Source organism: Delphinus delphis, chromosome 15 (assembly GCF_949987515.2).
Source record: "Delphinus delphis chromosome 15, mDelDel1.2, whole genome shotgun sequence".
Classification (NCBI taxonomy): Eukaryota; Metazoa; Chordata; class Mammalia; order Artiodactyla; family Delphinidae; genus Delphinus; species Delphinus delphis.
In genome coordinates, this window is record NC_082697.1 from 36,436,148 (window position 1) to 36,460,302 (window position 24,155).

General features: G+C 40.2%; 1 protein-coding gene across 1 annotated transcript in view; it reads right to left on the reverse strand.

Annotated features, from left to right (window-relative positions):
* Positions 1 to 24,155, reverse strand: part of PAK5 (p21 (RAC1) activated kinase 5) — a 98,828-nt gene that overhangs the window by 44,135 nt on the left and 30,538 nt on the right. Inside the window, exon 2 of the mRNA XM_060032892.1 lies at positions 2,032 to 2,817. Within this exon, the coding sequence (XP_059888875.1) occupies positions 2,032 to 2,817 (786 nt within the window). The remainder of the gene's footprint in view (positions 1 to 2,031; positions 2,818 to 24,155) is intronic.

Below are 24,155 nucleotides of genomic sequence, written 5' to 3' on the forward strand. Positions count from 1 at the left end.
CTTAAAAGAGAATGAAATCCTGTCATTTGCAATAACATGGAAGAAGCTGAAGGGCTTCATGCTAAGTGAAATAAGCTAGATAGAGAATGACAAATACTATAAATGGCATCATTTGTATGTGGAATCTTAAAAAAACAAAGGAAGAAGTCAAACTCATAGAAACAGAGTAGAAAAGTGGTTGCCAGGGTCTAGGAGATGGGGAAAAGGAAGAAGTTGGTTAAAGGTTACAAACTTTCAGCTATAAGGTCTGAGGATCGAATGTATAACATGGTGACTATAGTTGATAACACTATATTGTAGAAATCTGCTGAGCAAGTAGAACCTAAATGTTCTCACACATAAACAAAAAAGGTAAACATGTGAGGTGATGAATGTCTTAACTCAGCGAGGGAAATCCTTTCACAATGTATATCAGTTCATCATCTTGTACACTTTAAATATCTTATAATTTTGTCAATTATACCTCAGTTAAGCTGAAAAAAATCACATTCTTTATTCCTAAAGTAACCACTGATATTCAAAAACCAGAGAATATAACTAGATTCAGCTACAGAATGTATTAATTTGCTTAGCTCACTCTAGAACTATTAAGAGGTTCCTTTGGTTGAGTGATGTGCACAGTAAATTGAATAAATGATCTCATGCATCATGACACATGCATATGGCTTCTTATAACTTTGTCTTTTGGTTAGTTAGACAGACTTATTTCCAACCATTGCCCCAGCAAGAACATAGGGAGAAAAGGCAGCCATGATACCCTGATCATGGGGATTCAAATAAATAACACAGTGAGATGGAAAACATTCTCAATATTTAAATTTTAACTGGCAGTACATATTTCAGGTCTTTATTTCCTCAAGATTTATTTTTAAGTTTATATATTGGGAACTAAAGTGATAACCTTTTGCTTTTTCTAAAGTATGGCTTAGTATGACTAAGTATGGCTTAGTCACTCCCAGCATGTACCTAAAAGACTTCAACATCTTAGATTGGGTTTATGAGAAATAATGAGCAAAGGAAAAATACTGGGTGTTGACAATCAATCAAACAGATGATGCAGGCAGGCTTGCCTTCCAGGGTTTGCTATGCAGCCCATCAAGCAGTTGAAGGGACAGTATTCGGTGAAAGGTCCACGATCACGCTTCAAGAAGTCAAGTCTCCCTCAACTGGTCTGAGACCTCTGAAATCTAGAGCCCACTGCCAGACATCCCATTTTCACTTTGCTGTACAGGGGAGGCAGCAAAAACATTTCTAATTTACTCCGAGAAAATAACCCCCTGGCACAGTTTCCAAGGCATTTTTGCAAAGTCAGTAACTCCTCCAACAGCCGTTCCCAAACCCTGGGATATCACGGACCAGCCACGTTTCAAAGCAAATTTGCTGCAGCTAACATTAGAAAGAAAAATTATCAAGAGAGGAATTACAATAAGACAAAAAAAAAAAAATAGAAAGCACACCAAAGAAGGCCCAGCAACCAGATTCCATCTATTATCCCAAAGTTTCATACGAATAAACAATGACATTTGAATACTAAACTAGTAGAAAGAACATACTCTCAAAATGCAGGACCATCTCTTGAGTTGAACACAATTAACTTTATTAAAAACTTACCACGTTATCCTGACCTTTTTCCCCCTGTCCACAGTTCCACATAACCATTACCGGAATGCACGAACCACTGTTATTCTACCTAATGGTCTACAACAGTATACTCCTTAACACAGGACTTAGTGCCATGTGAGCACATAATATTTAACATTAGTATATCAGAATATCTTTCAAATACATAATTTTTTTGGCTTTTAACCAGAAACCTTGTAGGAGCTCCTAAAAGGCTTTGATTTTAATGAATAAATGTACCTTGCCCTAAATTCTCTGCCCTTGGGGCTCGTGAGTGGAAATCAGGTAGAATTTTGATAGAGATTCTCAGTTATAGACAAATCAGCACTCTAGAATCTGTATAAGAAGGTCATGGGAGCACACCTTTGTGGAGACCCCACACACCAGAAGGAAGGAGGTGGTGGACGTTACCTTTGGAATGCACATTGTGGGCTCGGACAAGCGAGGGTAGGTGTAGGAGCTGTAGGAGTGTCCTTGAGGGTGGGATTTAAATGCACTTGCTCCGAAGGGCATCATGGGTTCCTGGAGCCCGGAGCCTGACCGTGACCTCTGCCGCATGGCGGGCTGAGGGCTTGTCTGACTCACGTATGATGACTTTGGTCTCCTGTCATAGTCATCCAGGCTGGGTCCCCACTCACTTTCGCTGTACGCCAGGCTCTCCTTGGAGCACCCACTGGTCCCTGCAGTTCTAGAAGGCGTGAATTGGAATGGATAATCCAGAGGGGAGCTGCTTGAGGCTCGCTGGTACCCCCACTTGAGGTCACTGTACTCACTGGGTTTGCTCAGTGAGTCCAAGTGTGTGTGATAATCAACAGGAAACCTGGCTCTGTTGGATTGCAAAGGCTTCATCTCAGAGTAGTAGGCTTCCCCATGTTGCATTTTCATTACGTGCCCATTTTGCTTGGCCGAGTGGCTGCCTTTATAAAACGGATCCAAATCATCTCCATAGAGACTCTTTTCTTTGTACTTTTCCGTCGCATAGTCAGCAGTGGTATCAGATTCGCTGGAATACTGTGAGAAGGTGAGGAATCCATTTTCTTCCCGATGGCCTTGACCATGGCTGGAGGCTCCCTGGTCTGGGGTGGGCGGGCTTTCCTTCCTTAGGGAGTTGGAGCGGGTCACAGAGATGTTGTCGAAATCCTCCAGAAGGCCATTGATGGAGGTTTCCTTGCAGGGTTTGTTTCCTCTAACGATTGTCTGGGAATAAGAAAGGGAACACTGTTTAAAGAAAACATTTAATGCTTTCAAATTGATGGAAGAATCCCACCCCGAATCCATCCAATTTAAACCACAGAGGAAAATAGGCCCCAGGAACATTTCATTAAAAAAGATAAAAGAAAAAAAAGTCTGTTGGTTGATTTGACTGGTGAAATAAATCAAATATAAACAATAATCTCAAACTGCAAATTCTTCCTTACCTATCTCAATAGAGAGATCAAACATCAAAAAACCATTTAGAAGACTATATATAGGACATCATTGTCTTATTTGCCAGTTCATTGTTCCTCCACTTAATAATAAACCCTAGCTATCCAACAATAAACCGATGACTATAATTTTAAGTCTATGACTCTTTTGTTATAAAAGGTATATTTTTTTAATTTATATTTTACATTCGTCTTCCAGATTATTTGCAAAATCAAAAACCTTGGTACTCGAATAGTAACATACTCAGAAGGAGGTGCACATTTTTATACCTTTTTATGGAAGACACATAGTAATTGAAGTTATCAGATTTTATAGAAGAGGAAGAAACTTTCTGAGCTGTAAATAGGGAACCGCATGAAGATTACTTGCATGATTTAATTTGTGATCAAATGTGATGTTCTTATTAAGTATATAAATATAATGCTTTCTTGGCCACACGTCTGCGTATCATCAGTATCATCACTGCCGAATTTTGGATAGCTTGGTAATGATGTGATTGTACCCGAATCTTAGTGACAAATTGCCAAGCCCAAATGTTCCCTTTAATGAGCCTAAATAACACTGGAATGAATAACAGGAACAGAAAGAAATCAGAAACTACTTACAAAACCAGTCAGCTGCACCTTGACAATAACAAGGTTTGCAATAAAATATGACGGGGGGGGGGGTGGATAAAAGAACAAAGTGTGACTGCAGACTTTGGGATTTCAAGAGAAAAACACCTTTGAGAAAGTAGCAAGGAGTTCAAAGCTATCTCAGTTAGAACAATAGATTTCAAACTGGAAGAAAAAGTCAAAGTTGTCCTAGAGCATATGTTTTTACAGATCAGTGCTTCTCCAACTATCTATAGTGAAAGACAGGTTTGGTCTTTCTTCCCCCAATCAGTCCTGGACTAAAGCCTTTGGTCTCCACCCTTTTCTTGTAAATAAACGTTTAAGTATGGAGTACTTTCAGATTAACAGAGAATCTGCAAAGAGAGTTTTCATATATCCCTCACCTAGTTCCCTGATTGTTAACATCTTGCATTACTATTAACTAAACTCCACAGTTTTGTAGATTTCATTAGTTTTTTTCCTAGTGTTCCAGGGTCCCATCCAGGATACCTCATACCTCATTACCTTTATTTGTCATGTCTCCTTAGACCTGAGACAGTTTCTCAGACTTTCCTTGTTTTTGATGACCTTGACAATTTTACCGGTCAGGCATTCTGCAGAATGTCCCTCAACTGGGTGTGTCTGAAGTTTTTCTTATGGTTAAATTGGGGTTATTGGTTTGTGAGGAGGAAGATCACAGAGTAATATACCAATTTCATTACATCATATCCAGGGTACACATGGCTCATCACTGATGATGTTGCCCTTGATCACCTGGCCAAGGTAATGGTTGCCTGGTTTCCACACTGTAAAGTTACATTCCCCTCCCTTCCCTCCCGCTTTCCACATTTCACTCTTTGGAAGCAAGTCACTAAGTGCAGCCCATACTCAAGGGGTGTCAAGTCAATATCTACCTTTCTGAGAGGGTATATCTACATAAAGTACTTGGAATTCTTCTCCACAGGAGACTAGGCAAGTCTCCCTATTTATTTATTCAATCATTTATTTGAATCAGTAGGGATGGAATCATGGATATTTACTTGTTTTATACTCTGGGTTATAATTCAATACAGGCATACTTCATTTTATTGTGCTTCACTTTATTGCTCTTTAAAGATAATCTTTTGTCTTTTGCTTTTTTTTTTTTTTTTAACAAATTGAAGGTCTGTGACAACCCTGCCTCAAGAAAATCTATTGGCACCGTTTTTCTAACAGCATTTGCTCATTTCTTGCCTTTGTGTAACATCCTGGTAATTCTCAAAATATTTCAAACCCTCCACCAGTAAAAAAAAGTTTACAACTCGCTGAAGCCTCAGATGATGGCTATCATTTTTCAGCAATAAAGTGTTTTAAAATTAAGGTATGTACATTTTTTTAGACATAATGCTACTGTACACTTAACAGACTACAGTATAGCATAAACATAATTTTATATGTACTGGGAAACCAACAAATGTGTGTGTGTCTCAATTTATTGGGGTATTTGCTTTACTGCAGTGATCTGAAGTTGAACTCGCAATATATCTGAGGTTTGCCTGTACTATGTTGTTTTGTTGCTCAAACTGTTCCAGCTTTGGTTATTAAGAGTTCTTTCAGATTGGTTGCTGTGTCCCTATGACAAGACTCCACTCTTATTTTTTGAGCATTTGCTTACTTTCTGGCACTATAAGGTGCTCCAGGCTCATCTTGTATTTTCACTGTCCTTGCCCTAAAATCGGCCATTTCTCCAAGGAGCCTTGGTTCCATTTACTGGAGAATGATATTAGAAACCAATATCTGGGTGCTGGGTATGCACATTGCTACTGGGGTGTCATTGTTCCCAAGCCTCTCTCAGTAAACAGAGCTATGAAATATGCATATGTAAAGTCACCCATGTACACACACATCTATAATTCTATAAATCCAGCTCGATCTATATTAAACTAAACCTGAATTCAGACGGATATCTCTGAATCTAATCTAGTACCACATGGTTCATTCTAGCTTTCCCCCTTACTTGTCTGTAATCCCCACTCTCCCAACAGTGAAAAACCTGGATTCCATCATCTGCTGTTCATTTACCTATTCAATCCCCATAGATATGCATAGCAGTTTCAGAATTATGAACCCACACCACTATGGGAAACAACTTTGCCAACTAGAGTATAGTGTTTATGTGCAGGGTTTTGTTTTTTTTTTACTTTAGTCTTACAGTTTCCATTCAAATCACTGTTTTTAAAAGTTACTTAGGTTGGTGTCTTTTTTCCTCACACCCCCTTCAAGGAGGTTATGTCATACACGTGTAATAATAGATTCTTTTGTCACACTCTGCATTCCGTCTTGGGATGCTCTGATCTCCTGGTTGACATTTTTTTTTAATTGCATATATTAGTTCACTTTTGGTGCTGGAAAGTTCAATGGGAATTGACAAATGCAAAGCATCATGTATTCACCACTGGCAGTACCATACAGACTAGTTCTACCCTCTCTCTCCTCAAATCTCCTGACCTTCTCCTAGTCAGACACTACCCCTCCCCAAACCCTGTTTTTCATCCTTACAGTTTTGCCTTTTCCAGGATATCACGTGAACAGAGCCACACATTCTGAAGTGTGGTGAAGACTTTAACAGATCTCACCATTTTGGAACATCTTCTATAGCATCGTGATCTTACCATGAAACTCCAAGGCTTGGAGTTATTGATGAATAAAAGCTGAGTACCATGGAAATTAAGGTATGGTTGCAGACATTTGAAAAGAAGAAAATTTTATCTATAGTGAAAACAAACAAACAAAACTCCAAGAACCGAAAGCACAGTCTTTTAGCATTTTCAAATGCTAAAAAGGAGCTCCAAAAAAAATGCATTTGAAAATGTTTACTGAAGGTGTACATGAATCCCTCTTCAAGGAAACTTTTCTCTCTTTCAATGAAAACTATTAAATCAGTGTTAACAAGAAGGGGCTTACAAAATGTCAACCTTAAAAATAAATTGTTGACCCACCCTCCAAAAAGTTTTTAAAAAGAAGGGTATAATAACTTTATGTAATCAGAAAAAACAGTTAAACTAGAATCGAGGCAATATGTGTTTCCGTGACACAGGTTTCACTTTAAGGAATCCTAAGAGGCAAAGTGATGATAATGAAATCCAAACATACAGAATTCTAAAACACGGTTTAATCAGGCTTCAAAAGGTAAGAACCGCTATTTATTACTGTCAGGATGTGATGTTTATTAAAGCAAGATTGTGCAGTTTTGTAGAGATCAATAATATAATAATTGCAAGAGTACCAGTAAATTTCACACAGAAGAACAGCCGGGCATTAAAAATCAATGCAACCCAATCTACTTGAGTTTAGTGCTGTGGTTCTCATTGTCTCTGCTCTGTGCCTCGACCAGCTCAGCACTGGCCCTGGCTCCTGGTGACAGAGGCCATATTTCATGGTGCTCCTTCCTCAGGCTGCTGGCCGGTGATAAGCTATAATGGATATGTGCCTAAGAACAGCTGTCTCCCCTTGTTCCCGGGAAGAGATGAAAAAGTGCCTCTGCTCTCACAAACTGTATTAACCTTGACGATAATAAAGTGTGTAATTAACAGCTTTGCCCTAATAAAACCTTGCATTTCTTTTCCAAAACAATGTCTTCTATCCTCCTCAAGAATGTGTTTCATTTTGTCTTTCTGGTAAACACTTCTCTGGAGGTCAATAAGCCAAAGAGTCCCCTGACTCAAGAATAAGCCAGGACCTCTCAGAAAATAATCGACTTTTAAGCACTCCATCTAAATTCTTACCCTCTTTGTAGAGAACCAATTCCCTGTTTTTATTAAGGAATGTGGCTAGAAACACCTGAGTACATAATCACAACAAAAAGACCTGATACGCTTGGATTTATATGGGAAGAAATGTTGCTTTTTTTAACATCAAAAGAACTCAGACCTTCTATTTTCTTTCAGTTTTCTACATACACTTTTTTGTTGTTGTTGTCTTTTTCTTTTTTCATTTTTTTAAATCTCTTAAAAAAAATTTTTAACATCTTTATTGGAGTATAATTGCTCCTTTGGTAACCACAGGGGGTGGGGCTAATTGAGTGAGTAGTTGAGAATCACATATTCCTGCAAAACATGAGAATTATGGGCAGGGTATCTCAGGGCAGAGGGGGTGGTGAGGGTTTCTAACCATGAAAACCCTTTAAAATAAATTATGCAATAATCTTAATCACGTGTGGAATCCAAATAAGCCAATTCCTTTGCTAAAAATATTATTATGTTCTGCACAAATTATTAAAAAAAGTAGAATGCATCTAAGGAAGGTTCTGTGAATTTTGTGGAGATCAAGATTTCCTCATTAAGGTAATTGGAAAATGTTCTATTGTTGGCCATTTTCTCTGCCTTTGAAAGCACAATGAATCTGACACATTTACTCATCAGTTCCATACAAGGATAACCCCTGAAGGTGACTATTTATTGTTAACTTGGATAAGCAAATGTGTTGTTTATAGCTCTGGTTCTTGCTGCTTGCAATGTGGGGTAGCTGGGCTGTAGTCAACTGAAGTCAGTTTGCCCAGAGTTAATAGTCAGAAGGGCTTTATGTTTGTATTTAAAGTCAATCTGAGACTATGAGTACCATAATTGGGAATTTAACTGTTACCTGCTTGCCGTTTTTTGCTTCTGGTGTCTAGGTAGCAATGAAGTTTATGGAGGTATCTCTGCTCAGTAATTTATCCATTTAATTAAACCAAAAATCGTTTCTAGGTGCAGGGAGCACTCTGAGATGAATGAGACAATATTCCGCTCTCCATGTGCTATATTCGTATCTTAGCCTGGCTTCCTCAAAAGCAGAGCTGAGACAATGGCTTGCATGTGAATAGTTTATTTTGGAAAGTGAGGTCAAGGAACAGCGGGAAACAGGGAAGGGGGGAAGGAAATTCGGGGGCACATTATCAAGCTGGTTGTCTGTGGACAATTAGGGGTCAATTCTCAGTCTCAGAACTGAAGATTCAAGGGAATGAAGATGCAAATATTCATCTGGTGCGACCGAGGTGACAGCAGGCTGCCTCAGCAACGGCTGGAGGAAAAAAGCTTGACCTAAAAGATGTGCAATGGGACACAAGAAGTATCCAGTACACCTGTTTTAGACATATATTTCACAATAAAAAATTTAAAATGAAGTAAGGCAGGGTCCCCTGCTCACAAACCAATGGGTGTGAATATTGGTATTCTCAGTTAATGTGGTAGATATGCACCAAAGATGTGCGCTCCCTTTCCATAGGGCAACCTTATTGCTGTCAAGCTGTTCTCAGCCAGGGACCATGTTTCCCAGCACCCTTTTCATCTAAATGGACCATCAGACCAACTCTCACCCAAGGACCATGAGTAGGTTGTGATGTGTGTCCTTCCAGGCCAGTTACAAAGAAATGTCTTTTCTTCTCTTTATTCTCTTGTCTACCAGCTGGATGGAGAAGATCTAGCAGGATACTCTCAGAAATTGCTAGGAGCTGCTGGAGCCATGTGATGGAATCTGCATTGCTCGATGACCATGTGCAATGCCGTGCTCTGGACAGGAACATCCACATTGGATACTGAGTAAGAAATAAACTATTTTGTTGAGCTTATTTACTGAGGTGCATGGGTTAATACGTTATAGCAGCTGGAAGGAATTACCTTAACTCACGAATCATACTGATGACTATAGTGAGTCTGGAATTATAAAGCATTCCTGGAATAAAAGAGAGTACGGAGAGACAGAATTTCACTGGTTTCTCTATCAAGTGTGTCCAGGCTACATAGAGAATAGACTTGGGGGTGCCAGGCGGACGGGGTGGGGAGGTGGAGGGAAGGATGTATTGGGAGTTTAGGGTTAACAGATGCAACTTATTATATGTAGAATAGATAAACAAAAGGTCCTACTGCATGGCACAGGGAACTATATTCAACGTCCTGTGATAAAAAATAATGGAAAAGAATATAAAAAAGAATGTATATTTATGTATAACTGAATCACTTTGCTGTACAGCAGACATTAACACAACACTGCAAATCAACTATACTTCAGAAAAAAAAAAATGTGTCCAGGCTAATCCTCCATCAATGGCCATGGAGCCAAGGTCACCCACACCAGCTCCAGGGATGCCAACTCTGAGTTATGAACCAGACATGCACTGATAATGAACTGCAGCACCTGGAGCCCAAGATGGAGCACTGAGAGCTGTGACTGGAACTACTTATCTTAGCTTGTTGCTTGGGTACCAAGAAGAGCTGACCACACATGAAGAAGTGTTTCATTTTTCAGTATTTCAGGATGAGATACAAACTCACACGGATAGCGAAAGAAGGCATCTTCATTAGAGTGTATCACACAAGGGTCAATCGTATAGTTTGATATTAGTCCCTGTGATAGATTGCTTGCAAAATGGGCACCACAATCCCCTCCCGATGCGATGTGACATTGTAGTTCTTCACATTGGGAGGTGGTGAAGTCTACGTCCCCACCCTTGAATTTGGGATGGCCATATGGCTTGCTGAGACAAAAGAGGGTGGCAGAAGTGACATGATACTAATTCTTAGTCTGGGCTGCAGGAAGCCCTGCTCTCTCTGTTCCCTGCCTTTCCCAGATGAACCAGCTTGGACTGGCCGTCTAGAGGATCAGAGATGAGCCATCCCTGCTGAGGCCATCCTAGACCAGCCAGCCCCAATTCATCGATGTGCCCCTTTCCTCCACACTGGCCAGAGTAGGGAGATGCAGAAGAAAGGAGGCACAAAAGCTGGGAGCTGGGCCCATTTATGCTAGGGCAGGTGGACCAGACTGCAGAAGGGGGAAAGGCCTGCGTGCCTGTGGGTAGGGAATGCTAACCCTTGATGTGGCTACAGAAAGGGGCATTTATATGAGTGGAAACTCACTAGAGATGAGTCTGGGAAAACTGGTTTCTCTTAAATGGTGCTACTCATGAAGCCCCCATCGTCTGCTTTTGCCCACAAAGGATGAGTTGGCATGGAGTCCAAACAGGGGTGTGGTCAAAGCTTATCTTTGAGTGGGTTTTAGGTTTTTTTTATGGCAAAATTATTTGAAATTGACATAACCTTATGGTTATAATTTTGGTTCCATTTATATGGACTCTAAAAAAACAGGCAAAATGGGCCTTTTAATATTTATGCAGAGTTTCCTATTATCACTTAAGATTTCTTAAGGAAGTCATTAGATATCAGGTTGCTTCAACAAATTTAGGGTACTTGTGAGGTAAGGCATCTATCCCTTTCTACTCTAAGATTTTTTTTTATTCCATATTTTAAAAGTCCTGAAAGATTGAGATGTTTAAATATATCAAGAAATTTTCAAATGCGGTGACTGGGAAATGTAAAATTAAGTATGTGTTTTGCATTATATTTTGATTGGACAGCATTGAGGTAAAACGGGGGTTGGCACACAATGACCCACGGGCTAAATCTAGCCTGTCTTTGTAAACAACATCTTACTGGCACACAGCCACAGCCATCTGTGTAGCTACAGTATGTGGCTGCTTTTGCACCACAACTGGCAGAGTTAAGTAGTTGCAACAGAGACCACATGGCCCTCAAAATGTAAAATATTTACTAACAAGCCCTTTACATAAAATGTTTGCATAAAATCTACAGTATCACTAGTTGGACGGGAACATTTTGGGGGGAAAACTGTTCTAGTATTTGATTCATGTGCCACAACAAAAAAGAAGAAAGACTCCCAGTAAGTTGGGTGTGTGGTTTCAGAGGGATGTGGTCACTTGGCACCAAAGGACCACTCTCAGCTTATGGACAATCTGTGGTTCTGTGGCAGAAGGGACAGGAAGCACAGGTCTCCCCACTCCTGAAGCAATTCAGTTTGTGGGCCAAGTCAATCCACTAGAATAAGAAACCACACCCTGTTCTCGAAGGAATTTTCAAGCGACAGTAGAGAAGCAAGTTGGCTGAGTTTTGCTGGGTGTTGAGCTCAACCTTAGGCATCGCAGATGAGATGGGCATATGCAAGAGTTGAGCACTCCACTCCCCCATATAGGATGTGAGCTTTAAATAATTTGTGAAATGATTGAAATGCCTGCCATCATTCCATGCACTTGTTTAAAAGAGCTTCCAGTCACTAACATTGACTTAAACAGTCACTGTGTGCCAAGACAATTAGAAGTGTTTTTCCCATATTTAATCCTTACAACAAGACTCTGAGATAGGGGCTTTATTACCCCTTTGTACAAGGGAAGGAAATAAGACTCAGAGAGGCCAAGTCACTTGCCCGATGTCACTCAGCTGGTAGGTGCAGGGTTTGAAAGGAAGGCCCACTCTTAACTATTACAAATACTGCTTCTCAATATATATGGAAATCACAGCACCTCTGTCAGCACAGGCAACTCTACCCTCTGAAGGGGTAGAAAAGACAGCAAAAGCAGCAGGACAAGCTGTATCACTTTGTGATACAATGAAGGGAATGTAAGCAAACACCATGGCAGCAAAAATAAAATATTTCCAGAAACAAAACTTTCCTAAGAAAGGATGTTTAAAACTCAGAATTATGGGAACTGGGGAAAAACAAGTTGATTGCTCTTTGGAGTAATTAGCCCTTGCAGCAACTTCAAAATTCTGTCACTGTAACAAAAGAAGTATCTTGTTACATCGCATTTGCTCAAGATTCTGACATTTAAAAATTTAATAACTAACGAAATGTGTAGTATATGCATTGATTACCACTCTCCCCCTGTAAAGACAAACCAACTGAGTCTTGAAATATTGCTAATATGCAATGCTAAATGTCAACATTTTTTGCTTTCTCTGATAGGCTATATAAGGAAGCACAAGGTATGTTTATTTTAAATTTGGTCAACAGAATTTTACCTTTGAGTGTCCAAAATTTTGTTATTTTTTTAACCCGACATTTTAAGCAATCTTAACAAACATAAAAATGATTTCTTCAAGGCATAATAAATGTTAAGAAACTTGTTAATCTGTAAATAAAACTGCTAGGTGGTTAAATGACATTTAAAGTATAAAGTTAGTATTAAAATAATGTACTTAATATTTCAGAAATGGACTGGTCTTAGATGCCAAACAAAAAATATGCCCCTGTGGGGAAAAAGTGGAGAAAGCTGGGCTCCACGTTTTCCAAATATTTCAGAAATATACAAAGTATTCCTAGTTATTAGGAATAATTAATTATTTATTAAATAATAATATTGTTATTAATAGTTATTAACCCATTTCTTTTTGGTGATCAAAGTCAGAATAATCATTACCTCCAGGGGAAGGATGTTCATTGGCAAGAAGCCCAAGGGAACAAGGGAACTTTCTGGGTGATGAAAAGTTTCTATATTTTGATCTGGGTTGTGGTCACACTAGTATATATATGTAAATATTCAGGGCTTCCCTGGTGGTGCAGTGGTTGAGAGTCTGCCTGCCAATGCAGGGGATACGGGTTCGTGCCCCGGTCCGGGAAGATCCCACATGCCGCGGAGCGGCTGGGCCCACGAGCCATGGCCACTGAGCCTGAGCGTCCGGAGCCTGTGCTCCGCAACGGGATAGGCCACAACAGTGAGAGGCCCGTGTACCACAAAAAAGAAACAGCCATCCAAAGCAGAAAAGGGAAAATGATTGATTCATAGCACAAAGGGAAGCTCTGGGGTATTATGTTCCTAGAACATGTTCTGTGACTTAATGCTGGAGCACGTTTATCCTATTATGACTGTTCAAACATCCCAGAGGGCAAGTTTATGGCTGGAATGAAGGAGTCCAAAAAGAGTTTACTGGATAATCTTGTTCACACACTCAGGGATACTAACAGAACAGCAAGAGCCCTTGCACCAGCACCGAGAGAAAACCCACTACTCTCCCTTTAGGCAGATGGCAGCTTCCTGGCCAAATTTAAAGAGGGGGTGATTTTACAACTCCCCTTCCCTAAGTTATATCTTAGATTAAGCTGGATACACACAACACCCACACATGAACCCCAGAAGAGACTCAAACAATATTTTCTTTCCTTTTTCCAAAGCCATATTCCATCAATTGTGTTTCATGTGATGACAACAGATTTAACAAAAAGACACTACAAGAAACAGATGAAATCCAGTCCTGCTTTTGCCTTAGGAACTTTCTCCAAGACATGGTTCATAATGTCATTGTGTCCTCACTGAAAGACCTCATGAAACACTTATTTACAAACTGGAGTTAGCAAGCTTGGCTTTCCTGTAGGAAAGACTGTTTCTCTCATTTCCTGTCTCTGTTGCAAAAAAACAATTTTGCAACTCTTTTAACTCGACTCCCAGGAGGCTGGGGAAAAAAATCAAATTTATACACTATTGATTACGTTCATGTGTGAGGTTTTCACATTTGTGTCTTTTATTATTCTTTTTTCTCTTCCATGATTTATATTTTTCAGTCCTCAATCTTGTATTTATAATTTGACAAACATTTCTTATGGGGGATTTCATTGTACATAAGTGCCAATCCTTTTGGGGAACAAAATAGGTTTAAAAAATTCCCTTCAATACCAGTTCCAGTATTTAAACTTCTTCCCTTGTAAGGACATTTAAATAATTCTCAGCAATTTATAAATCCCTTAATCCTACATCCAACACAGGACACTGGAGTAAAGTCATCAGTTAGGGTCTTTTGAAGGTTGGGTGTACTTATTAAGAAAATACTAGCTCATTGCATGGAGGGAAAACCTAATCAAAAACTGCTAACAGCTTTAGCACATTAGAGACAGACTACAGATATAATAGGGAAGAACAAATCTGACTTCATATTGGATCTGTTTCTCTAACTTTAACCTTTGTATCCTGTCTCTTTTGCTACAAATTAAGAATGTTGTCAATAGCCTGAAATACACAGGATAGCCCATTCTCAAGGCTCTGACCTTTAAAGATATAACACTTTTCCAGTCACATAGAGATAAAAATGTTGCGGAACAGAGAATATCATTTGTCTTGTTGGGGGTTTACAGGAATATTATGACCTGACCTACCTTGACAGCTGCAAGAACAAAGGATTCAGACACCAAGAAGTTTGCACCAACCAATCATACCCCGTTCTGCTTTAATATAAAAGAAACCTGAATTCTAACTTGGATAAAATGGTGCTTTGGGACACTAGTCCACTATCTTCTCAGTCTACTGCCTTTCCGAATAAAGTCACTATTCCTTGCTCTGACCACTTGTCTCTCGATTAGCCTGTGTGCAGTGCAGCAGTATGAGGTTGGACTCAATAACAGAGAAGTGGTGGCTTGAGAAGCTTTTAAAAATCCTTATTCCCAGATTGCACCCAAGAACAAAGAAATAAGGATCTCTGGGGTAGAGCCCTGGCATCAGTATTTCTAAACTTCTCCCAGTGATTCCAGTGAGTAGCCAAGGTTGAAAACCAGTGTCCCAATGCAATACATCTCAAGCTCTACCCTATACACAAATGCCCAGGGCATCCTGTAAGTTTGCAGGCTCTAGTTCAGCAGGTCTGATGTGGGGCATGAATTTCTGAGTTTCTAACAAGCTCTTGGGTGAGGCTGATGGTCTGAAGGACAACTTTAAGTTGCAAAGCCCTAAAGAACAGATCAAGTTCCTTGAATAACTGAGCTGGGGTCTGTATAGTCTAAGGAAAATGAGATCGCCACTGTGTCCTAGAGAGAGCACAGGATTATGAGTTCAGCAATCTGGGTTCTAGTCCAAGTTTGGTCATTGGTAACTACGAAGCCTTTGTCAAACTGCTTTAACTTACTGGGTCTGTGGTTCCCGTTTGTGCTGAGATCTGCCTGGCTCCCTTCCAGCTCCAAAATTCTGTTGTTTTGAAGACTCTCCACATTCCAGCTGCTCCAAGGAGTTACAGCTCCTACAAAGTGCCAAGTTTGCAAAGGAGCTGGCTTGACTGAAAAATAATCTGACAGGTGCTTAATGCCTGGGAGAGAAAATTATGTGCGCTAACTGGAGTTTGTATATACTTTCCTACACTTTTAAATTCCTAGAACAGACACTGACCTTCTATTGTAAACAGCTCCTAAGTTAGATACATGAGCCCATCCTGCCTCAAACCATTTGGTGTCTCGACATGTTCTGTATTAACAATATCAAACTGTGGTAGGTTGATGCAAAAATGGTGCCAATTTTCCTCTCCTGTCTGTATCCAGGTCCATTCCAATGTGACTCTGCAGCTCCTCCTATCAGAAGATGGTGTCTGTTTCTCTTCCCCTTTGGCCACATGACTTTCTCTGGTCAATAGAATGCAGTCAAAGTGATGTCATACCTATCCAAGCCTACATCTCTAGAGGCTGTGCAGCTTTGGACCCTGCCCACTTGCCATGAGAAAAAGCCTAAGTTAGCCTGATGAACAATGAGGGACTCATAGAGCAAAGATGGGTGAGCCCAGCTGAGGCCATCCTAGACCAGCCAGCCTCCAACCCACTCAGCAGCTGACTCTAGATGCCTGACTGAGCCCAGATGAGACCAGAAGTCCTGCCAGCTGAGCATACCTCAAACTGCCAACTTGCAGAATTGTGAAGAACAACAAATGCTTATTGTTTTCAGCTCTTAAAGTCATAGTAAAATACAAAATTTACCATTTTAACCATATTTAAGTGTATAATTCAGTGGCATTAGTTACATTCATGTTGTTGGGCAACCATCGCCACTATGCATTTCCAGAACTTTTTCATCATCCCAAATAGAAACTGTGCCCATTAAAAAAATAACTCCCCATCTGCCTCCCCTGAGGCTCTGGTAACCTCAAATCTACTTTCTTTCTCCACAAATTTTGCCTATTCTTTGTGTCTCACATGAGTGGAATCATACAGTATTTGTGTCTGGCTTATTTCACTTGGCATAATGATTTCAAGGCTCATGTTGCAGCATGTATTTGAATTTCATTCCTTTTTAAGGCTGAATAATATCCTATTATATGTATATACCACATTTTGTTTATCCATCTATCTATTGATGGATCAATTTTTGGCTTTTGACTAATGCTGTTATGAACATCAGTGTACAAATATCTGAGCCCCTACTTTGAATTCTTTGGGGCTATGTAACAATAAGAATTGCCGTTTCATATGGTAAGTCTATGTTTAACTATTGGGGAACCACCAAACTGTTTTCCACAGCAGCTACATCATTTTACATTCTCACTAGCAATGCATGAGGGTTCCAATTTCTCCACATCCTTGGAACTTTTTACTTTCCATTTTTATTTATTAGAAAAAAAATTATAATAACCATCCTAATGAATGTGAAGTGGTATTTCATTGTGGTTTTGATTTGCATTTTCCCCAGTGATGACCAGTGATGTTGAACATTTTTTCATGCACCATTTGTATATCTTCTTTGTAGAATGCCTATTCAAGTCCTTTGCCCATTTTTAAATGGTTTTGTTGTTGTTGAGTTGGAGCTCTTTTTATATTCTGGATATTAATTCCTTAGTAGGCAAATGCTTTGAAAATATTTTCTCACATTTGTGTCTTGTGTTTTCACTCTCTTGATAGTGTCTTTTGACGTACAGGGTTTTGAAGAAATCCAGTTTATTGACTTTTTGCTTTTGGTGCCTGTGCTTTTGGTGTCATATCCAAGGAATCACTGCCAAACACAAAGTCATAAAGCTTTTCCACTATGCTTTCTCCTAAGTGTTTTATAGTTTTAGCTCTTATGTTTATGTCATTGATTCATTTTGAGTTAATTTCTGTATATGGTATAAGGTAAGCCTCCAACTTCATTCTTTTGCATGTGGATACCCAGTTTTCTCAGTACCATTTGTTAAAAAGATTGCTCTTTCCCCATCCAATGGTCTTGACACCCTTATCAAAAATCATTTGACCAAAAATGTGAGGGTTGTTTCTGGGTTCTATATTCTCTTCCACTGGTTTAGATGTGTATTCTCATGCCAGCACCATACTTTGGTTTTTATTATCGTAATAGTTTTCTTATTGTTTTGTAAGTTTTGAAATCACTAAGTGTGAGTTCCCCAACTTTGTTCTTTAAGAATGTTTGGTTATTTGGGGGTCCCTTGAGATTCCATATGAGTTTCAGGATGGGTTTTTCTATTTCTGCAAGAAACGCTGCTGAGGTTTATATAGGGATTGCACTGATCTGTAGATCACTTTGTGTAGTACTGTCATCTTAACAATATTAAGTCTTCTAATCCATTAACACAGGATGTCTTTCCATTTATTTATGTCTTCTTTAATTTCTTTCAGGAATACTTTGTAGTTTTCAGCGTGTTTTAAGCTCTTTGGTTTTGGAGTGCTTTGTTACACAACCTTATTTGTGATAATAGATGACTTTATTGAGAAAGCTCCCAGCAAGAGATTAGCCTTACTCATTTGTAAAACAGGTTGTCAGGGAAACTGCATATCCCCTGTCCTCATGTTTCCATGACAGGTCTTCCACTGAAATAATGCTTTTATTCTCTTGCCTCAGCTACTCACTTGTCTGCATGTGACAGGGAGTGTGGCTTATCTGATGGAGGGGAAAGGAGAAGGGTTAGGGCATGTGCATGGCTTGAGGACCCTTCTCTTTATTTTTCTGGACAGTCTTCCTGTCTGCATGGCTTGGGTATTCTTCTACTTCCATGTGTCAAGGACCCAGAACTTCTTGTCCAGAGGTCAGCAATCCCATTCTGATGCCATAATGGTAGGTGATGAGTGTATGTTGAAGTGATCTTCCCTCACCTGGGTCAATATCAGCTTTGCAGAGCGCTTTCTTATACTTAAACTGGAGGGTGTGGTAGAGGTGTGTATTATATGAGGCCTCATTAGTAAGTGGGGCTTCACAATCATAAAGCTGATATCTGGATTTCAATCTCTTTCCCACAGCATAAACACCAAGATGTCCCCATTGCCCTAACCTCATGTGCAATTATAATTATTTGAATTGGTCCTGGAAATGAGAAGAGGCCACAAAGGAGAATTCAGGAATTGAAGGAGGAAAGTGCTGCTGGTGGGATGGTGGAGAGAAGAGATCAGGAGAGAAAAAGAGTCCAAAGGGAAAGGGCAGATCTGTTACAATCAAGGTACCCTTTATTAATCACTCACTATGTGCTATCCTCCATCTATTGTTTTTAATCTTCCCAGCAGCTCTAGGAGGCAAGTATTACTATGCCTCATGTTACAAATGACCAAAGAGAAGTTATCAAGGTTTGAAGCTTGTTAATGGTTGTAATAGATGAAATATTGTTTTAATTCTTCACCCCCCTCCCCATAATGATTATAAATTCAACCCTTTGTACATGACTTTTTAGTGCCTCTCAGCAGAGTATGTGGAATATATATATCCCCGACCCATTGACTTTGAGCTTAGCCATGGGTCTTGCTTTGGCCATTGAAGTGTTAGTGAATAGACACAAGCAGAGGCTTTCATGTGCTTCCATGGTTTGGCTTGGTTCCTTGAGTTCTTGACATCTTCCCTGAAAAGAACCTGACTTGGGCACTTGCTCATCCAAGAATATACCAAGAGGCATCCAAAACAGACTTGAACCTGACCTAAACCCTGAAGCCAACTTCAGCTGTCCTGAAGCAGAGTGACCCTACCAACCTGCAGACCCAAGAGTAAGAAAAATAAGTGTCTGTACTTATAAGCCATTACATTTTGGGGGTTGTTTGTTAGGCAGCATTTTTGAAACCATAGTTGACTAATACAGTGGTGAAGTCACGATTAAATTCCAGGACTGTCTGAATTCAAAGCCTTTGCTCCGAACCTCCCTAATATACAACCTAGCGAATCACGTTGCCCATGGCTAGCCCCATTATATGCAGGTGGAGCAGAGCCCCTTGGTGTCTGGGATGTGCTTAGTACAGATGCTCACATGCCAAGGATTAACCATCCTTATAGATAAAGCTTCAGGCTGATTTGTCAGTCAGTTCCTCAGAATCTAAAGATTTCTTTTGCACTTCTTTAATCATTTTGCCCTGCAGGACTTTTCCATGCTACACTGTAAGCTAGTAAAAAGCTTGGTTTACACGCAACATTTGACAGAGCTGAGATTTCAGAGCTGCTCCAGATCAAACATGACCACAGCATCTGAGCAAAATTACCGAAAGGACCCACTTTATCCACCAAAGTTTGTTTTCCTCTCAGGGAATAATTTGAACTTAATCCAAGGAATTCCTCACCTTGCATGAATTGATACGTAATACAGCTTTTGCAGGCAAAAATAGCCATGTACTTAATCTAGTCTTTAACCAGAAAACAATACACCAAAATAAAAAACAAAAAGCAAGCAAGCAAATGAACAAAAGAAAAATAACATGTACAATCAGTCATGCACTTTAGTTCCTATTCCTCTAAATCACAGATGGTTGAGACAGAGGAGTCTTTAATGGGAAAGCCAAGTTGATTTATTTTAACCCATTTGGTCTTGGCACAGAACCCAGGAAGCTGGATGGGACCACTTTCAACATAGAAGCATCACAAAACATAGCAGGCTGGTAGGTATAGTTGCCTGGAGAGGAAAGATCACAGTTGCCTCTAGATACAAAAATAGCCAAAATCCCTACTAGCTACCTGGCCAATGACATGACGGCTTTCTGGGTAGATGGAACACTTAGGGAGGGATGCCCTCTGGCCTCTCCCAGAAGTGCCTCTAGGTGGGGAGGGAGGACAGGTAAGCAGCAGCCTGCTTTATGTGGTGGTGAGAGGCGGCCATCCATTTCTCCATTTCTATCCACTCCTTCTCCTCTGTTCTTCCTCCCGTTTCTGCAAATCCCTTCCCCTTATGCCACTTCATTCCCCAAAGGCTTCAAGTTCTGCCCTACTTTAATCAGAGAATCAGTACCTCCTGGTACTTGAGGGTTTCTGTCTCCCCCTAGCTGGTCTCCAATTCACACAGGGCTTCTGCCCCAGAGGAAAATTCAGGAGTGTCTTTCCACATTGTTCACTGTGAGTAGCCAATGTCTCTTCTGCATATTAGTCGGCTCACACCCTCTGGAGCCACAGGCCATGACCGTCCTCCAAGACCCTGTCTCTAAACAGCTTCTGGATTCCAGTTTTTCTAGATTTTCTAGTGATTTTAATGTGTTACACACTGTTTAAAGTTTTCTCTCTCTCTCCCTCCCTCCACCTCTCTCTGTTCCTCTCCCTATTTAATCTTCATAACAACTCTATGAGTTCTGTACTACTATTATCGCCACTTTACAGATGACAGAACTGAGGCCTGACCCAGTAAGTAGGAAAGCTGTGTACTTGAACCCAGGCCTTCCAGCCAGCACATCCACATGGCTAAAAAAAAATGATTATCTTTTGGGATTTATGTTAAGGGCTTTACATATATTTTCAAATTTAATCCACTCAACAACCCTGTAAGATTGGCAGAATTATTATCATCCTATGACATGAGAAAAGAGGGGTATGGAGGTTAGCTGACTCAGTCATGGTCACACAGCCTGTTTAAGTGGAGGAATCAAGGTTTGAAGCTAGGTTGCTTTAGATCCAAAAGCTTTTGCTCTTAAAGAGTTTTAAATGCCTATTCAAAATGGTTGCCTCCAAACTTGGGAAACTGCCCCTTTGTCACCCACACACCAACACCAGCCTTTCTCCTCTCTCCTTATACTCCGGAGGGAAGAGAAAGATACCTGATTGTCTTGACACTATTTTCTTCCCTCAGTGGGGCCACTGAATGCTGAAACCAAGCATCCTGTGGGAGGGAGGGAAAAACCCAGGGCTTGTATAAGCAACCATGGGTGTTACCTGGGATGTTACCCTATTCAGAGGCATTTGGTACCCCATCAGGGAACTGCAGAGAGAACAGGTATCTTAATCTGGGTTCTTCTGAAAGCAGACCCTAACAAAGGTCTTTAGTTCTTTATATGGGAGAAGATTCCAGGAATCCATGGAGAGACTGAGGAAAGCGCAAAGGAAATGAGAGAAATCCGAAATGGGTGCATGAACGAGCTGCTTACCGCTGTGGGTGACGGGCTCAGTCCTGTAGTGGCCCCTGTAGGGATGCGTGCAGAATGCATGTCAGAATGATCCCCCTAAGTGACAGGGCAGCAAAGTGTGTCTACCAGGGCCAGTCTCTACCTAATGTTCTGGATGTTCTCTAGGTGTTTGGGGGAACAAATGAAGGAATAAGAGACCCCCAATCTGGACGGTGACCTGGGGGGGACAGTAATGACAACTGTATAGGATGGCACAGATGAGAGTAAATCTCATAATGTTGAGTGAAGGAAGTTAGGCACGTTATCAAATGTCTACAAATAATAAATGCTGGAGAGGGTGTGGAGAAGAGGGAACCCTCCTACACTGTTGGTGGGAATGTAAGCTGGTGCAGCCACTGTGGAGAACAGTATGGAGGTTCCTTAAACAACTAAAAACAGAGCTACCATACGATCCAGCAATCCCACGCCTGGGCATATTTCCACTGACAGATGAATGGATAAAGAAGATGTGGTATATATATACACATACACACACATATATATAATGGACCACTACTCAGCCATAAAAAGAGTGAAACCATGCCATTTACAGCAACATGGATGGACCTAAGATTATCACACTAAGTGAAATAAATAAGACAGAGAAAAATGAAGATCATATGCTATCATTTATATGTGGAATCTAAAAATATGATACAAATGAACTTATTTACAAAACAGAAATAGACTCACATAGTAAACAAACTTACGGTTACCAAAGGCGAAAGGCGGGGGCCGGGCGGATAAATTGGAAATTTGGGATTAACAGATACACACTACTATATATAAAACAGATAAATAACAAGGGCCTACTGTATAGCACAGGGAACCATATTCTATATCTTGTAATAACCTATAATGGAAAAAAACCTGAAAAAGAATATATATATATATATATATATATATATACACGCACACCTATATATAAAACCGAATCACTTTGCTGTACACCTGAAACACCATACTTCAATTTAAAAATAAGTCCAAAAAAATTAGGCACAAGAGAGAAGATCCTGTACAATTCCATTAAAGTCAAGTCCCCAAACTGGCAAAATCTTTGGTGGTCAGTGGTTACCTTTGGGTGAGACTGAGAATGGAAGGGGGCACAGGGTTGGCATCTGTTGGGGTAGGGGGTAGGTGCTAGAATATGGTGATTCTAGTGTGTCCCTTTGTTAAAATGTGTTGGGCTGTTCATTTGTAATTTGTGCACTTTTCTGAATAAATGTTAAACATCAAGACTTTTTTTTAAAAAGTGGAAGTGGGCGAGTGTAGGCTTGGCTTTTAAGCATTTCTAGGGCTTGCGTCCTCACCAAATGAGAAATACAGAGACACCCAGAGTTAATTTCCCTCTATGTGTATTGCAAAAAATACTTAAGAAAGCCAAGCATTTTTAGAAAAGCAACTAACATTTAGGATCAAAAAACCTTTTGATGATGGCTGTTTTAAAAATGAAGGACCATATTTCATCTTCCCAAATGACCTCTCCCTCCAATACTTACTACTAATTACAAAGGAGAAAAGAGTAACCTTACAGTGGAGAACCCTGGCACACCCCACCTTCGTCTAGTGAGTCCCACCAGCAACGGGACACATTGAAATTGACCAGATGCAACAGGAAGACCCAGGATCACTTCTCTGATAGGGTTGCAAAGGTATATCACCTGAATCCCATTACGAGGAAGTGGCAGACAAAACCAAATCAAGGGACATTCTATAAAATTAGTTGCCTAGGTCACGAAGAAGTGTCAAGGTCAAGAAAGATAAAGTAAGGTTGAGGACCTAGTCTAGACTCAATGAGACTAAAGAGATGTGACAACTAAATGCAACATTTCATCATGTCATTTTCTCTTTTTTTTTTTTTTTTTTGTTTGGCCACAATGTGGGGCTTGTGGAATCTTAGCTCCCCTGACCAGGGATTGAACCCGGGCCTCGGCAGTGAAAGTGTTAAGTCCTAACCACTGGACGGCCAGGGAATTCCCCACAACAGGTGATTTTCAACTAGATCCTTTTGCTATAAAGGCTGTTGCTGGGACACTGGAGAACCTTAGTGGGGCCTGAGGATTAAATGGCTGTAAAGTCTCGGTGTTAATGTCCTGATGTAGATGGCGGCATGTGGCTATTTAGAAGATGCTCTTTTTCAGTAGCAAAAACACACTATGGGATTTGGAGGTGGCGGAGCACTGGGTTGACAACTTACTCTCAACAGATTCGGGACAGAGTTCTTTACATGGTGCTTACGACCTCTGTATAAATTTGAGACTATTTGAAATGAAAGTGAAAAGTAAAGGAATTTCCATGAATGCTTTAGCCAAGAGGATTCCCGATCTCAGAGGACAGCCACGCAGTCCAAGAACACGAGGTGCAAGCGCTCCTTCCTGGAGTGGATTTAAGGTGATCAGCGAGCCTCAGTTCTTTCTATGCCAGACAAGGTGATCAGACACCCTTGATCCCGTGTAATGTCTTCTTATTTGATTTTCAATCTTGTTTTCAAAACCAGAGGGAAATATTTTAAATATCAAATATCTTCTCTGCAAAATCTGACAGGGTATTTTTTTTAAAGAAAAATTCCTGTGTAATGTGCACATATTCTCATATTTAAATAAAATTAATAGGAAGACTCTAAAATGAATTAATTTAAAATGA